Genomic DNA, 17400 nt, shown 5'->3' with positions numbered 1-17400 from the left:
TGGCCCTGCGATAGACTGGTGACCCTGTCACATCCTGACCCTGGACTAGCACCTGGACTGATGGTTCAGCGTGATTTAGAAAAATTTCTTTATCTGTTTTTTAGCCGTCTTGACTACTATGATGGAGTTACATTATAACTGCAATTAATCCAGATGCTGCTGCTCGTGTCCTCACAAAGACCAAAAAAAGAAACACATCACTCTGGTTCTCACATCTCTTCACTGGCTTCCTGTGAGACAAAGAATTGATTTTAAACATTTCTGCTGGTGTACAAGGCTCTGAATGGCTCTGGTCCAGAATATAAATAATTTCTGTGGATAACATATAAGCCACAGAGACCTTTAAGATCATCTGGGTCCAGTTTGCTTTCCATCCCGATAGTTCAAACTAAACATTTAGTTTTTCTGCTCCTGATATCTGGAACAAACTACCAGAAAACCTGAAGAAGATCCAAACCTGAGTTCTGGTAAATTAGTTCTTTAAACTATTTTATTTGCCACCAATTTATGCCCCATTTCCACCAGGTCTGGGTCAGTATGGAACGGTTTAGTTTGGTAAATCCTGATCTCTGTAGCATTTCTACAGCCAACCATACCTTTACCCAGTAGCCAACATATTGGCCAGTTAGCGATAAATGCGTCAGCAACGTTAGAGTGTGATGTCATAGCGACGTGACAGCTGGACGACTGTTAGTAGAGACGGGATTTATTGCTCTTTGAAGGGAGCCGGATCTTGAGGAGCTGTTCCTTTCAAAGAGCCATTCAAAAGACTGGCTCGTTCCTACAATATCTTACAAAATTTCCCAATATATAAGACAAACAATCAAAATATGTACCTACATAAAATCTACTATACAAGATTAAAAAAATATAGGAAAAATATAGATAAAAAAGGATAAACCTGAGTAGTCAGTGCAAATTCTACTAAATGTTTTAGATAGAACTCACAGTATTTGTTTCCTAACAATACTCTCTGCCCATAGATGCTTCACATGAATGGAGTGTGTTGGACATCAGACTTCTATGATGACACAAAAGCAGTGTGGAAAATTTGTATATAAAAAGAGTGGCTCACAAATGTACAGCTCACAGCTTTGGTTCCCATTGTTCATGAAAAAGAGCTGTTCAAAGAATTGATTTGTTCATGAACATCACATCTCTAGCTGTTAGCATTCACATGCTTGATAGCTGTTAGCCAGTTATCACGTCTTTCTGAGCTGTTGTGTCTTTACAGTAGCTAAAAAAAAAAAAACGATGGTTATGGCAGGCGAATATATCACAACTTTTTTGGCATATTTAAAGGAAAACACAAAAATCAAAGAAAAATCTGCAAAGATCGACGCTGAAAATCCAATGGCGTTATGCTTTAGTAACTTTCTGTTTTCATCGACCTGGATGTTCGTCCCTGCCCAGAAGAACATGACACAGAAAACACGGGAGAACGGTGGACATCTAGCAGTTTGTGTTCTTTCTTGTCATTAAACAACAAAATAAAAAAAAATCCACCATAAATTTAAACATGGCGCTGTTGCGGCTTTGTTCTTAGAGCTGAGTCATACAGGAAACAATGACTTTTGATTGATTAATGGATTGTAGTGTGTCAAGCTCCACCCTTTTGGGCCGGATCGTTAAGATTGGGACCCCAATGGAAGGGTTTCAAAAAAGTGGGACGGTACGGTTTGGACAATCTGGCACCCTTTCCAGTTTATGCCTGTGGAAACGCAAAAAGAATAAAAGCCCTGTTTCCACCTATGGGTCCAGTTTGGTCCGGTACTTTTTTTTTCTTTTCTTTTTTTCACCTGATGGACGCAGGTACAGGTGAGAAAAACATACTCATCCTTACTTCTGTTCCACTCCTTCCAGCTGACTCATTGTTGCATCTTTAATTCAAACCTCAGAAGATAAACCGGACTTTGTGTTGTGATCATTTCATCAAACTAATTCAAAGACCAGAACTTTAATCCTTCACTGTATTATTTTACATAAACAGACAAATAACACCAAGACAGAAAAACGAGGCATTTTTACATTTCTGTAGAAAACATTCAACGGTGTTTAAAATGACTGTAACGCCAGCTATGATCACATGATCCTTTAACGCACTTCAATGCTGAACATTGAAATGCTGCTTCAGACATCAGCTCCTCTCACGACTCCGATTTTACAAAAAATATAAGAACCTTCGACACAGAATGCTACTTCTGATGAACATCAGCTTTATTTTGTGGCTGCTTGAGGATTCAGGCTTGGATGATTCAACATGGATCATGAGGAAAAACCCATCAGAGCAGCAGCAGTTTATTTTCTGTGAACCAGACGGTTTGATCTGTGAGAGAAAACATTTCTGCAAAAATCACTTAAATAAAATAACAATGTGTTTTGATGTAAACAAATACAAACAGTCCATCAGGTCCTGTGTGGATGAGCGAGTGTGACTGGAAGCTTCAGTGTAGAGATGCAGCCACGTCTGTTTTGTTAGAAAAAAACATTTTCACTGGTTAAAATCAGGCAAAGCTGCACAATCAGCTCCAAACATGTTATACTGAGGCTGTTTCTCCTGTTTTCTTCTGCCATTTAAACAAGAATCACATCCGGATCAGCTGTTCTTTGTCAAAGTTTAGAAATTAATTCCATATGGAGGCAGCGAAAGTCTGAAATGTGCCTTCAGACAGACAAAACAAACCAAATCTAAAAATATAAGTCAAGTTTTTCCCCTTTACCGAGCTGGAACAGCAAGACTCATCAATGCTTCAAACACAAACATTCTACTTTATCCTGCATCATCTTTTCCACCAATAGATCAGCTCTTTAATGATCGCATCTCCTCTTCTATGGTTCCCCTCAATCCCCTCTAAAAGCATACATCCTACATCCTTACCTCACATTTATAGCCGTGAAAGCACATCTCCTGCAGAAAATCTCCACAATGAAGCACAAATGTGATCAGGAATCATGGAAACAAGAAATTCCAGACCAAATTATCCACACTATCTATGGGGATCATGTATGACAAAAGTTATGTTCACAACTCTAAGTGCAATAAAACTTGAGAGGAAGAAGCAAATCAGAGTTCTTTATACCACCGACTGGAATTTTCAGCAGCTTCCATCCACCAATCACAGCACTGAAATGTTAAACGTAATGATGATGATGATTATATGAAAACAGACTCTAGCATTTTTCCACTGGTAAAAACACAACCCATGATCGGGTGTTTGAATGCAGTTTGAAAGGGTTCAACCTGGTTTTCAGTCCTGTGTTAAATGACTGTGTACTCCCACTGGACTAACCACACTGACTAACCACAACAGCTGGGAGCGCATTATTTCACTGAGGGTGCTGCACTTTGGGCTACATGAGTCCACACCAGGAAAGTCACAATTAATTAATGGTAAAACTTTGTCTATATAATTACTTTCTGTAAAGGATTATGTCCGAACAGGGAGCTGGAAAAAAGTTACACAAGATCTTGATGTTACCACATTAGGAGTGGGAAAGTTCAACAGATGAAAAGTTATTCCCTCTGGAAAAAAATAAAAACAGGACGGCTCACCAGCCTGTTAAGCAGGACTTAGGAGGAACAAAGGAGGAACTACATTAAATAAGTCTCACTGTTTACTTTGTACAGCAAAGCAAAGGTAAATGTTTAGTAACTGGATTAAATGACAATGTTTATCTAATCTAACAGTGATAATTGTGTCATTTGCATGTGTAAGAAAAACCTGTTTCCTTTGTACATGATCTTGTTTCTTTGTTTCCACTGTCACTATACTACTGTACTATACTCACTGTACTATATCCCTAGTCAGGTAACGAAGCCTCCTGCAGGTGTTCAGGTGTTATTTGAAAGTTTTGACAACTATCAAAGTTAATTGGGTTTAATTATCAGTTTGATCTAAAAGGTTTTAGATGTGATTTAAGATTCCTTTATTGTTATTGAGACGCGAGTCCAGAGTTTCAGTGCAGAATGAACTTACATAAACAAATCTATATTTGTGACATCCCTAGTGGACACGGCCCACTTTTCTTTTATACATACAATATCACATTGATTATTAATACTATAATTCCCATAATTAATATAATGTGCACTTATTGTATTAGCATACAAAAACACTGATCTGTCTCAGAAAGTCCTGATTATCAGAACCTGTGGTCCAACAGCGTAACACCTTCCCTTCATGTCATAGTTTCAGACTTGACTTGACAAATACGGACCATTTACCATTTGTCCCTCGAGAGGCGCTACTAGTTACTGCATGTAGCTCTAAGCGAGTTTGATGTAGTCGTCAGAGGACGGAGTGTAAATACTGATACTGGGAATGAGGAAGAGTTTAATTAGCTTGTTTTAGTGGAGGCATCAGTTTTTAAAAAAAAACCTGTTGTATATATTTGTTATATGTCTGAGTAATGAATGAGGAACATATAAAGTCTAAATGAAAAGACTGATTAATGGTCTTAAAGGACATTGATGATATCTCTTGTGTTAAGTCCATCAGGCTGATCATCTGACTCTTGCTGTGTTCTCCAAACTAAATCTTTCACTAGTAGGTAAACAGTCAAACTTTAGCAATTAGTGATATGATGAAATATGTGATTTATTCTAAATTTATGTTCCGTGATGAGAATATTTACATCCTCACCACCTCAATCAACCGCACTGAAACCATAAAGACATGCGACATTGCTAAGTAAACAAATGAAAACAGCTGTAAGTGATGATGAAATAATGACAGATTTCTCAGTAAACCATGATTTGAACTTCTGTGTATTGTAGATAATCTCTGTGATACGAGGGTAAAACAGAAGAAAACAGGCTCTCAGTAAAACAATATGACAGGTTTGGCTATGAATCTGCAGCTTTATATGTTCCTTTAAACCTCATGACTCTTGATTGTGCAGCCCTCCTGCTAAGATGGTCTACATCCCCCAGAAGGTGCTCTAGTCCAGGTCCAGCCTCCCAGCATGCCCAGGCCTTCACCCAGCAGCGACCGTCTGGATCCACAGAGGTGCAGCGGGTCTTCGTTTCCTCCTGTAGGGACGGTCCACGTCCCCACAACGCTGGTCTACATGAGGCTGTTAAGGTGTCCCGAGTGTCCCACAGAGTTCAGCATCAAGGCTCTCTGGTCCAGCACCTCCCTCTCCCGGCCCAAAGCTGCCCTCTCCTGCTCCACCATGGCTCTGTCCTGCTCCACCGCCGCCCTCTCCCTGTCCAGCCACAACCTCTCCGCCTGCACCGCCGCCCTCTCTCTCTCCACCGCCTCCCTGTCCTTCTCCACCATCTCCCTCTCTCGCTCCAGGGCCGCCCGCTCCCTCTCCACCATCTCCCACTCCCGTTCCAGTCCTGCCAGCGGCCCGTTGCACGGCTCCACGCTCTGCTGGTTTTGGTCCGCACCGTCCCCGAATGCCTCCTGCCCGAAGTCCGACGAAGAGGAGGGCGGAGGAGCAGGAGGAGGCACGGAGCGGGGCCTGTGTCTGGGGGCAGGATCTGGGTGCTGGTCGTCTTCCTGAGTGACGGGGGTGAGGAGGGGGGCGCTGTTCACCAGCCGGCCCTCCATGGCTTCGTTCATCAGGTGAAACCACGGCCAGGAAGAGGCACCGTCCGCGACGTTCTCCATCCCAACAGGAGGATACTTCAGATCCTGAGGAGAGGAGAGCAAGTGACACGAAGCTAAAACTGGGAATGTGTTTAAAAGTTAAAAGTTTTGATCTCTGTATAAACATCTTCCTGAAGGATCTACCTTGTATCTCCTCTTCAGATTGTCCCACTTCTTGGCCATCTGGTAGGTGGAAACTTTGCCCTGCAGCCCGAGCTCCTTCAGGATGGCTCTGAGTGCGAGTCGGGACATAAAAGCCATGAACAACTTCATCTACACAACAGCCAACAACTTCTCCTGATCTATGAAATAATTCTGCTCACTTCCAGGCAGCTTTGGCAGCATTTCTCCTCCCGGTGAACAACATCTCGTTAGCGGCTCGGAGTTTGATCATCCTCCTGGTGTCCTGGTCTGTCACTGTGACCAACACAATGTTCACATCAACTCCAGAGTTATTACAACTGTTATGGAGACATGTAGGCAGACACACAAGTTCATTTAACACACACTCAGGTGGTCGATTTAGGACAGGGACCCAATGTTTCCAGTATAAAGCAACTCGGTGCCCATTCTATTAATACCTCTTTATTAGTTAAATTGATCTCACATGGATCTCAGCCAAATCCAATTACAGTTTAACAAGCTAAACCCTTAAATACATGACAATGAGATCATTATAATTTATTTATCTTGTCTATGTGAACCTGCTCAGACAAAAGGTCCAATAGGCTAACAATTAATGGAATAAAACCAGAAGCTTTAGTCAGGCTTATTAAAAAACTACTAATTATTGGATTTTATTAAGCAAAAAAGGAGAGAATGATGAGAAAATGATGCAGTGATTAAATAAAAACATTTAAAATAATAAAATGTTCTAATTAAATAAACTGTACACACATTTTCTGCATCGATAGCCTATTTTCTTTTAGTCTCTGAAAAATCCCTCCAACTTTCCTACAAGCTCTGAATGTTAGGTTTGTGGATGCAGCCGGTGCATTCAGACCTAACAGTCTGTTAACTTCTGAACAAAGTTTTCCCGTCCTCACTAAAAGTGGAGCTGCTTCAAGAATCCCTACAGGAGAAAGAGGGATGACACCTGGCCCTAGTTGTTCTTATTTTTATTGACATGCGACCTCCATCACACTTCAGTGTGAACTTTTCATGGCCCTGAAATGGTCTGCATGCGTTAAGGGAGACGTGACGTCGCACGCAGCATGTTGTGTTTATATGGAAGCTGCACTTATTAACATGCGTATCAGTTTTTGTATCAGAGTTGTTGCGTAATCAGAGCCAAATAACACGATAACACTTTTCTGTCCTTTTTTTTACATTCAATCGTACCATGTCCCACTTCCAATGGTGCAAATTTCTGACTCATCTGCCTCACTCAATGATGTAAAAATGTAAAAATGATGAGGTAGCTTTGAAAAAGATCGTATGTATTTTATGTAGTACCACATATGAAAGCGGCCTGGGTTTGATTTTTAAAAAAAGTTCTGCTGCTCAGAATTTAATAAAAAGATCAGATGTAGGTCACATGAGCAAAAAAGTCAGATTTGAGTGACTTTCGCCTGCAGAGCCGTAGCTTGTCATGGATAACAGTAATTTAATGTCAGAGGATATTTTTGCACCTGCGGCCCTCTAGGTGGCGCTTCAATGGTTAAGAGTCATTGTTTTAAAATACTTTGAGATCACTTTTACTTTGAGACTATGAGAGACGACAATAGACTCAGTAGAGCAGCATGATAAATCAAAAACAAAAACCATTAAATCTTACTTTTGTAAGAGAGCTCTGAGGGCGTTGAACACTCTTCTCCGCTGGCGTCGATGTAAGTGATGCTGCCATCAGTCTCGGCGTTGTCTCCACCCACCATGCTCTCCAGCTCCGACACGCTGCTCCTCTCTGTTAACAAACAGTCTCTGTCGGTGGGCGGAGACGAGACGAACACATTGTCCTCTTCACTGGTCCATACTGGTGTCACTCTGGGAGCTTTTCCTACCAGACGTCCTTCCAGGGCATCGCTCATCAGCTGGAACCAAGGCCACGAGGCCGGGTTGGTCTGACCCTCCATCCCCCTGGGAGGAAACTTTAAGTCCTTCAGACAAAGAAACAGCAGAGCTGATCAGATGTGAAGCTTTAAAACCTCAAGCCTAAACAAACCTGTCTGGGCTTTTAATATCTTAACCTCTTAAGTCCCAACGTCCCAGTACCGGCGGCAATGGAGTATTTTACCAATTGTCGAATATAGATGCGTGTTATCTACTGAAAATCCAGAATCTCAACTAAAAGCTCATTAAACTGTTTCTATGACCACCAAACACAGTTAAGACAACAATTAACAGAGTTGGTACATAAAGTCTACAACAAGATAAAACACAAACTATGGATCCATCTGTCCTTCCCGGACATGAACACGGACAAACGACATCTGCTAAAAGCACAAAACTAAGTTTCATCACTCCCTACAATGTCTGGGCTCCGGATGAGACCACTGATGTTTTCCTGACGGATCTCCTTCCAGACCTGGATCAGGGCATCAGTCAACCTCTGTACAGTCTGTGGTGGATGTGGTGGAGGTGGATGGAACAAGACATGATGTTCCAGAAGTGCTGGACGGGATTCAGGTCTGGTGAACGAGCAGGCAAGTCCACAGCATCAATGCCTTCATGCAGGAACTGGTGACACGCTCCAGCCACATCAGGCTGAGTATTACCATGTTTAGAAGGGACTCTGGTCCCACTGCAGCAGCATATGGTCTGAGGATCTCATCCTGGTACCTAGTGGCAGACAGGGCACCTCTGGCTAGCACATGGAGGTCCGCACATGTCTGTGCAGGATGCTACAGACGGCAGAACGTTCTCCACTGTGTCTGCAGACTCTCACGTCTGTCACATGTGCTCAATGTGAACCTGCTCTCATCTGTGAAGATCGCAGGTGGCCAATCTGCCAATTCTGGTGTTTTCTGTTAAATGCCAGTCAGACTGTACGGTGTTGGGCTGTAAGAACAGATCCCACTTGTGGATGTGGGGCCCTCATACCACCCCCATGGAGTCTGTTTCTGAAAGTTTGAGCAGAAACATGGATATCAGTGATCTGCTGGAGGTCATTTTAGCAGATTGAGATCTGCTGCTGGGTTGTTTTTCCTCCTACAGCCTCCTCCACTACTCCGGGTATACCAGCCTGTCTCCTGGTATCTCCTCCATGCTGGGAGACAAACCTTCTTGCCGCAGCGCACATTGATGCGTCATTCTGGAAAAGCTGCACTGAGAAACTTCTGTGTGGCAGACACCGCTTCAAGGTGCCTCTAGTGGTGAGGGCATCTGTGCAACAGCAGGTGAAATTGCTTCACAATGTTACTTCCTAAAGGAGGGTACACTCTACAGGAAAATCAGACCGATTTTTGTCCTGATCACCTCCCTCCTACTCCCCAGCACATGCTCGATTGTTGGATGTTTGAAAACGACATTGTGACCGATGTTCCTGTGGCGTGGGGTGTGTTAGGAGTGTTTTGCGTGTAATGTCACATGAACTGGAACAAAAGCCAATCAAGATGCGAGCTGACTCAGCTGACTAACGGAAGAGGAAGAAAAAACAAACAAAAACATGCCCCTCGCCAAGAGATCAAGATGGTTGACTGAAAAAAATGCTTCAATTTTAGCAACACGCGGCATTTTTGGCATAACGTTGTTATAATGATGGGAAGATTAATTAGATTATTTGTTACTGAAATAAGGAATGCTGTTATTTAGAACGCTTGTTATGTGGACTGAATGTAAAGACTACAATGTCGCTAACGGATGACATCACACCACCTGCGACAGGTTTTGACTAGGACCCTGCCCGCCAAGCTTTATGCTGTTCTCCCAGTTCTTTGGCTGACGTTAATAAAGCGCCGTTAACACAAGTGAGTGTTGTGATTAACGTGACAACGCTGTTATTCCCATCACTGGTTGTTTGAAGAAACTCTTTTCATAGTCGTTTTTTGTTTTTGTGTGTGTTTTCGGAAAGTAAGAGGCCAAAAACAACCATCATTGCTGCTTCCTGCTTGTCTGCCTTGTTTGTTTTCACTCAAGTCTCGTTTGACTCAAGATTTGGAATACTGAGTGTAAAGAACCTGATACTCTGCTGAAGAATCGGTTAGTGTGTGTTAGGTGTGCTCTGTAGTGCACACCACACACATAAGATCAAAAGAGAAAAATACCTTGTGCAATCTTTATTTTGTCATCATCAAATGTGTGTTCTCTAAATATGTGAAGATTTGAAGAATCCTGTAAGGTGTGTCAGTCTTGACTGGACAGATTGATGTCCCAGAAGTGGGACTAGTCATGTAACTTAGTTACATGGTAATGATAAAGTGTATTTACTGTATTTCCATGTTTATGCACAGATCCAGCTGTTTGCAGTGATTTAATCCACTTTTTAGCTACTTCTGAATAAAATGGCACCCCAAAAGAAAATCTCCACTACAGAAAACGAGCTAGAGATGACTTTAAAGACAGTGGGACATTTGTGTGTCACAGATTCCTCATTAGATGACAAGGACCTCACTGAAAAACACCCAGCCATCTCTTTACTAAAACCTCTGTAACTTTGCTCTGTTTTACTTCAGCTCCATGAATCTTTGCACAGATAATGCCCACATTATATTTCATGGGTTTCAAAAAGATGAAGAGAAAATTCTTCACCCTGTGATGCACTGGCGACCTGTCCAGAGTGTACCTGCCTCTCGCCTGCATATTGTTGTGATCAGCTCCAGCCCCCTCTGCAACCGTGAATTAGACTAAGTCCTATAGAAAATGAATGAATGAATGAATGAATCTATTTTCCATCCTCATTTACTTTAACAACGTAACATCTGATGAAATCTCACAAGCGTTAGCTTTATTTACCAAGATGGTTTACACACAGAGAAATAATCTTTTCTGTTTTGGGTATGCTATTTTAGAGCACTGGGACTTAGGAGGTTAAACGCAGTGATTACAAAACAAAGATGGAACTGAAAATATGGAATAAAAATGTGCAAACATCCACATTATACTACTCACTTTGCAACAGATTGCAGAACAAACTGTTCAGAGATTTTTCACCTTAAATTTAGTCTTCAGGTTGTCCCACTTTTTCGCAACCTGGTCAGGTGTTATCTTCCCCGTCAGTCCCATCTCCTTCACGATTCCCCTGCGATGAAACCAAACAGGAAGACACAAACACATTAGAGCATCCTAGTCAACAAGGACCACTGTCCTGCAGGTTTTAGATGTTTTCCTGTAGGTTTTACATGTTTTCCTGCTGCATCACACTAACTGCCTTGTGCAGCGCTAGACATCAAGCTGTTAGAGACCCTTTTAATTTGAATCAGGTGTGTTGCAGCAGGGAAACACGTAAAACTTGCGGGACACCGGCCCTCGAGGACCAGGATTGGGTATCCCTGGTCTGAGGAAACTCCTCAAATTTCCACATTTGACACCAAATCCCAAGTTGGAATGTTTTTGTTTGCATGGTTTAGAAACCTTTTGGATGCCCCCTCACCTCCAGGCAGGTTTGGCAGTGTTCCTCCTCCCGGTGAACAGAGACTCGTTAGCAGCTCGTAACTCAATCAGTCGCCTCGTGTCTTCTTCTGTCACTGCCGACAAACAGGAGAACTGAATGATCCAACAGAACTTTACTTCTAGTTTTGTCCTGACAGGGAGGAAATTATGATTCTACAGAAAGAATATCTCAAAGTTTTCCAGCATTTCTTACATTTGTAAGTGAACTCTGACATGCGATGCAGATCGCCCAGAGTCGTGGACCCGTTCTTTTCCTCATTATCTACCAGCAGGTCCATCTCAGACTCTGTCAGGAACTCGGCCATGCCCCCTCGGCTCCGGCGGGCTCGTTTTTTAGGTGTTGGCGACAGCGACTCGCAGTCCTCATCTTCGTCCTCTACAATGGGAGTGAGGATGGGCGCCGCGCCAGCAAACCGTCCCTCCATGGCGTCATTCATTCGGTAGAACCAGGGCCAGGAGCTGGGGTTAGTCTCCACGCCGCGAGAAGGAAACTTCAGCTCCTGGTGGGGACAGAGGAACCTTATCCTCCCATCAAAATGTACAAGCAGGAACACCACGGCTTCAAGACCGCTGTAACGTTTGCCTCCAGAGGCCCTGTGTTCAGCAGCCCCTCCAAGCTCCATCATTGCCCTGTCACGAGTAAGCTGAAGCTGGGGGGACATACCTTGTACCGCCTCTTCAGGTTGTCCCACTTCTTGGCCAGCTGGTCAGTGGTCAGCTTCCCCTGAAGACCCAGCTCATACAGAATGGCTCTGAAAGACACAAATCAGTCCTGAATTAAAGTTCATCTTTCATCACCAGCCATCAGACAGATCTGTGATCAGCAGCTTTAAAAAAAACTGCACCAGCAGCAGAGGACAAAAACGATCCAGAAAATGTCAAAACATGTTTATTAAAATGATTGTTGCAGCTGTAATGTCCCAGTCGAATTTAGAAATGATAGCACAAATTTTATCTATTGTTTTACTCTACAGGAATCTCCAGGTGTGCTCCAAAAAATACCATTTTCTCTGTCCGATATCTCCTCTGATTTCTCACTGTCATGATGGCTGCATGTCTCCTCTATGTGCTGAAATACAGTTTTGTTTTGCTGTCAGTTCCACATTTAACCTCAGAAAATATGAAATCCAGAACAAAGTTTGTAATTTGTACGGAAGCTGACAGACAGGACATGCAGAGGACAGGCTGCAGCAGATCCTCACTGTCAGAATATTTAGCCGCGTTTCCACCAACGGGTCCGAGTCGGTGCGGGTCATTAAACAATTTTATTTTTTTTAATTTCCACAAGCAAAAACTGGGACAGGTGCCAAAATATCCGATCTGAGCCATTCTACTTCTTTGAGATCCTTCAGTTGGGGTCTGAATCTTACTAATCCAAACAAATATATATATATTTATAAAAACAAATAAATTAATTAAATATACTAAATAAATTTAGACACGTGATAATAACAACATACACTGATAAAAAAAAAGAGTTGAAGCTAATAATTTGGTTAGTGGTTGATAGCTGACATCAACTGTTAATGTCATTAATAGCAGAGAAACAAGAAAACATGCTTTAGAAAAACCTTTATCAATTTAAAGTATAACCTGATCATTTAAATAATTTTATAACCAAAAAAATTACTTGTAAATAAATTTTGATTTTAGGGTCATCATTTTGATACACAGAATAATATCGGCCACTGTTATTGGCTGTTATTCTGTATGTACAGCTCATAATAATGTTTGTCAGGATTTTTTAAACAGATCTGAATTAAAAGTCACTCTGAAGTTTCCTGAATTACCTCTGAGCCTTATCGGCTCTTCATTTGGATCTGCTCCGCTCAGAGGGAGCGCGGACTAAAGATGCTGCTGAACATCAGCTCTGAAGCACACGAACTCACCTCCAGGCGGGCTTAGCCGAGTGCTTCCTGCCCGTGAAGAGAGCTTCGTTTGCAGCGCGAAGTTTGATCATCCGCTCCGTTTCTGGTTCAGTCACTGAAAACGAGAACAAGAGCTTTAAAATCATTTTTAAAGCAGGAATTATTTTAAACCTGAAAAAACTTAGTGAGATCTCTGGAGCAGTTTTCTGTTTGAGACTTTCCAGTCTGCATTGGACAAAGAGATGATGTTTAAACTTTGGTTCTGGTTCAATAAACTATGGAAAGATGCCCGTCTGTGGGGTGGATGTCAGGTAAAGGGCCAGGAAAGATGGACGTCATTACCTCTACAGGAAATACTCAGACATTTTAGACACATTTCTATTCCATCAGACGTAAGTTTGGCCAAGAGGCCTCTCAGTGTAAAGCACAATCTGTCTGTTAACATCCAGCCAGGTGAATCTGCTTACTTTTATAAGAGCACTCGGTCATCCTCCTCCAGCCCATGGGGACCCCCTCTGCAGGTGGGGCCTCGGCGTGAACCGTCCCATCGCCTTGCGCCGTCTCTGCCGCCACCGTGTCGTCCATCTCCGTCTTGATGAGGAACTCCAGGATGTCCGTGTTCTCCTGGTTCTGATTGGGCTGGCCGTTGTTGCGCTGAGCAGCGTTGCAGGCGCTCTCTGGACTCAGCACCAGGTTGCTGTTGTAGAGACGACCCTGCATGGCTTCGTCCATGATGTGGAACCAGGGCCACGACTCCACAATCCCCCCAATATGGTTCTGGCCTTGGTAGGGCTGCTTCAGGTCCTGGAAAACAAACACAGTGACCCCTGCAGGCTGATACAGGAATGTGCACTAGATGCAAGAAGTAAAATCACTGCATCACATCTTACCTTATATTTTGTCCGTAGGTTGTCCCATTTCTTGGCGATCTGGTCTGCTGTCAGCTTGCCTTCCAGACCCAGACCTTTCAAGATGGTGCTAAAGGACAACAACAACTCAGATGAGACAGATACTCACTGATACTCACCAATATGACAACTGTTTTGCCATGGGGGCTTAAAACTGACAAGCAATAAAAGCAAAGATGAAGAATCCCGATGTGAAGAGGAGAGACGACCTAAAGGCAAATTATTACCAACTCAACCATAAGCTGAACTGCTTCTGAATGATGGTTTCCATATTAATCTCTAAACATCATATAATCTATGTTTCCATAGTCTGCAGCACCTGTACTGGTCTGCTGCCAGAAGCCAAAAGCTCCTTTAAGGTGGCGTTTCAAGGGGTGTGTTCAGAAACCAATGAGGGGAGGGACATTGGAAGCAATATTTTTAAGAGGGGAGCAATGAGGTGTTCAATTTTGATGACTAATACCTCCATTTACCAGAGTCAGGAAATGAGGGCAAGCACCCACATCCCCTTAGAAACATCAATGAGGACCCAGAAGAAAGTGAAAGATAGCAGGCTGTTATAGAAGGAGGGCACACTCCAGCATTAAAAACTTTTCGGCTTAATGTAAATATTCTGGATCTTTATAAGTCATTTCCAACTAATGTGGAGTCAGAGGAATAGATTTACAACCATTTTTTCCACCTGAAATAAAGGTTTCGACCACAAAACAGCTGAGATTGAATGTGTTTGTGGTTTAATTGTGCTTTGTTTTAATGCTTGGTAAAGTCATTTTCGTTTGCTACGTGTTAAGATCGGTGCTTCTTAGACTTGATGTTGTCACGAGACCCACAGTCATTTAAAAAAAGTACCACAGTTAGTTGAATTTGATGATGCACTATGGTTGAAACGGACTCTTCTGCAACCATCAAACAGAGCTCAGACTAACTTTGTGTGATAGTGTGTAGGAGCATCAATGGTTATTATGGGATGCTTTGTGATTTGTTTGTAAATAAGACCTACATTGTTAAGCATGGCAAATGTATTTTAGTTTCGCTGCAGGATTTTTTTTTTTGTTTGTTTGTTTTATGATATGACTATAATCAACATTAGGTCTGACATTCATGGAAGACATTTAAGCTTCGTTCACACTGCAGGTAAATCTGACTTTTTGTCATGTAAGATTCTTTTTTAATCAGTCTGAACAGCACAGATCTGATTTGTTCAAATTAAGATCCATATCAAAGTGACCTCAGTCTGAACAATCGTGTCACCTTTCATCACATTTTTACGTCACGGAAGCGAGACAGACGTCACAATCTGTGCCGGAGGGGGTGGGACGCAGCACTATCACACGACCTGGATCATAGAAAGGGGGACACTTTCTCAAAAAAGGTTGAGAATATGTGCTTTAATGGTAATGCAGCCCTCTTTAATAGACCTACATGACTATCAACACTGTTCCGGTGTTAACAAAATAATAATATTGTGCAACCCCGACTTTTGACATTCACGCTTCAGTTTGTGATGCTCCAGTAAGGATGTCATCTACTTCTTTATTTTTATTCCTCACACAGATGTGAACTGGGTTTTGGATGGAGTGTGAATCAGTGTTTGTGGATCACGCAAGTTTGTTTTGGTTCTAATTGTTTAGTTTGAGAAGACATGGTCCAATTCTGGAAATGACACATTTAAGATCTTCATAATATATATATATATATATATATATATATATATATATATATATATATTTGTTTAAAACAAATTATGGACAAAGTGTGTGCATGTTTTAGTTATAATGTAAATACACCTGATTCTTTCTGTACACAGAAAACTGAAAGCAGTCATCCCCACAACCATTTCTGCCTTATGAGTCTTTTTATGACCCAACATGGGAAAACATCTTCAACATCAGCTTCAGACTTCATACCTCCAGGCTATCTTGGCTGAGTTCCTCTTCCCTGTAAACAGAGCCTCGTTGGAGGCCCTGAACTCAATCAGCCTTTTCACATCCTCCTCTGTCACTGCAGGTGGAGAGGTCAGAGGTCAGAGCTGACAGGCTCGTTCTTACTGCGGAGCTTCATCCAAACCAAAACACTGTGGCTACTTACTCTTGTAGGAATTCTCTGGAAACTGCGGCAGCGGATTCAGGGATGGGTCCATAGTGATCATGGAAGTGGACAGCTAGGGAGGGAGGAAGGAAGGAAGGAATAGAGGAAGGAAGGAGACCAGGAGGTGTGTTGGTATTCAGGCCCAGTGCTAACCAGATAACGCCTGTTGCAGCTTCGCTTCCTCCGCAGCGGCGCTCCTGTCCATCCTGCGGAGGTCCGTCCGGGCAGATAAGCCGTCCCTCTGGCCGGCAGCGGTTATTCGTGTCCTCTGAGACTGACTACCGGTAAACCGTTAAAAGAAGCAGTCTGCTAGCTAGCTCAAGTGGCTAACCCTGCACAACAAACCGACACAAAGCCGAGCTTCCCGACCCACAGTGACGCTGATTCTCGCTATGTCGGGTTCGTTCCGACACCCGCCAGCTGCCGGGGTTTTATGTCATACTTTCCGGGATGCATATTAGTGTAAATAATGCCCTTTCCGTTAACGAAGCTAGCTGCTTTCCGTCTACGCTTCTCTGAGAGAAGGGTGCGTTCGATAGCCTCACCAGGCCTGTCCCACATCACGTGACATAGTGTTCAACAGGGCGGAACTGGATGTAAACAAACACTGACCAGTTTTTTTGTTGTTGTTGTAATTTTTTTAAGCTTCAAAACATTTTATAAAAAAATCTAACCTGACACAATAGGTTAGACTACTACTACTATTTTCTGTCCAATAACAGTTTAAGAAATTTATTTATTTTACAAAATAAAACATTTCACAGAACATGAGCATGTATTCCATGTTTTTTTAAAAAATAATATTTCTTTGCATAAGTTTAGATTTATTTGTATTGGCAATCGGATAATCATGGTAAACACCAACAAAGATGCTGATAATTTTGTTGTTTACCCTGCTTACAATAACAATAAAGCTATATTCAAATAAACTGACAAAAACCTCATCATGTATCACAATGAAGGCATTTATTTACTATAATGTTTTACATTTCAAGGCAAGGCAGATTTATTTATATAGCACATTTCATGTACAAGACAATTCAAAGTGCTTTACATAAAACATTAAAAGCATTAAAGCGGGGTGCACGAAGCAGTAACAAGTGCATTAAAAACAAACTTTACAAGAAATTAAATAAAAACAGAAAGAAAAAGCTAAAAGAAAGAATAAAATGCAAAAAATAAAATTTCAGTGTGGTGAAATACAATATTAAAACATGATGTTGTTTAAAATTCAACTTTAAAGGAAACAGATGTAGATCTGGACTTCTAAATAAAAAATATTGACATTCAGCAGTCCTGATCAAGACACTGGTGATGGCTAATAACCTGGACATTGTGGTGGTTGACAGGTTCCAAAAGCAGGCAGTAGGTGTAGATAAACCAAATGACTGC

General features: G+C 42.1%; 1 protein-coding gene across 1 annotated transcript; it reads right to left on the bottom strand.

Moving 5' to 3' along the window:
* Window positions 1-2202: 2202 nt before the first annotated feature.
* Window positions 2203-16550, bottom strand: zgc:171459 (uncharacterized protein LOC562056 homolog). The gene is made up of 13 exons (XM_041997407.1): window positions 16009-16550; window positions 15828-15921; window positions 13903-13990; window positions 13480-13816; window positions 13034-13127; window positions 11809-11896; window positions 11338-11644; window positions 11125-11218; window positions 10686-10773; window positions 7375-7693; window positions 5921-6014; window positions 5742-5829; window positions 2203-5642 (listed from the first exon to the last, which is right to left on the bottom strand). The coding sequence occupies exons 1-13, from the start codon at window positions 16067-16069 to the stop codon at window positions 5067-5069; spliced, it is 2328 nt and encodes a 775-aa protein (XP_041853341.1). The 5' UTR covers window positions 16070-16550; the 3' UTR covers window positions 2203-5066.
* Window positions 16551-17400: the final 850 nt, after the last annotated feature.

Source organism: Melanotaenia boesemani, chromosome 10, assembly GCF_017639745.1.
Source record: "Melanotaenia boesemani isolate fMelBoe1 chromosome 10, fMelBoe1.pri, whole genome shotgun sequence".
Taxonomy (NCBI): domain Eukaryota; kingdom Metazoa; phylum Chordata; class Actinopteri; order Atheriniformes; family Melanotaeniidae; genus Melanotaenia; species Melanotaenia boesemani.
This window is presented reverse-complemented; position numbering and strand designations above follow the sequence as displayed.

Coding starts and splice junctions, on each gene's coding strand:
- zgc:171459 (XM_041997407.1), bottom strand. CDS start 16,069: ATGATCACTATGGACCCATCCCTGAATCCGCTGCCGCAGTTTCCAGAG. Junction 15,922..16,008: donor TCCAGAGAATTCCTACAAGA/GTAAGTAGCCAC, acceptor CTCCACCTGCAG/TGACAGAGGAGGATGTGAAA. Junction 11,645..11,808: donor ACCTGAAGAGGCGGTACAAG/GTATGTCCCCCC, acceptor TGTCCCCACCAG/GAGCTGAAGTTTCCTTCTCG.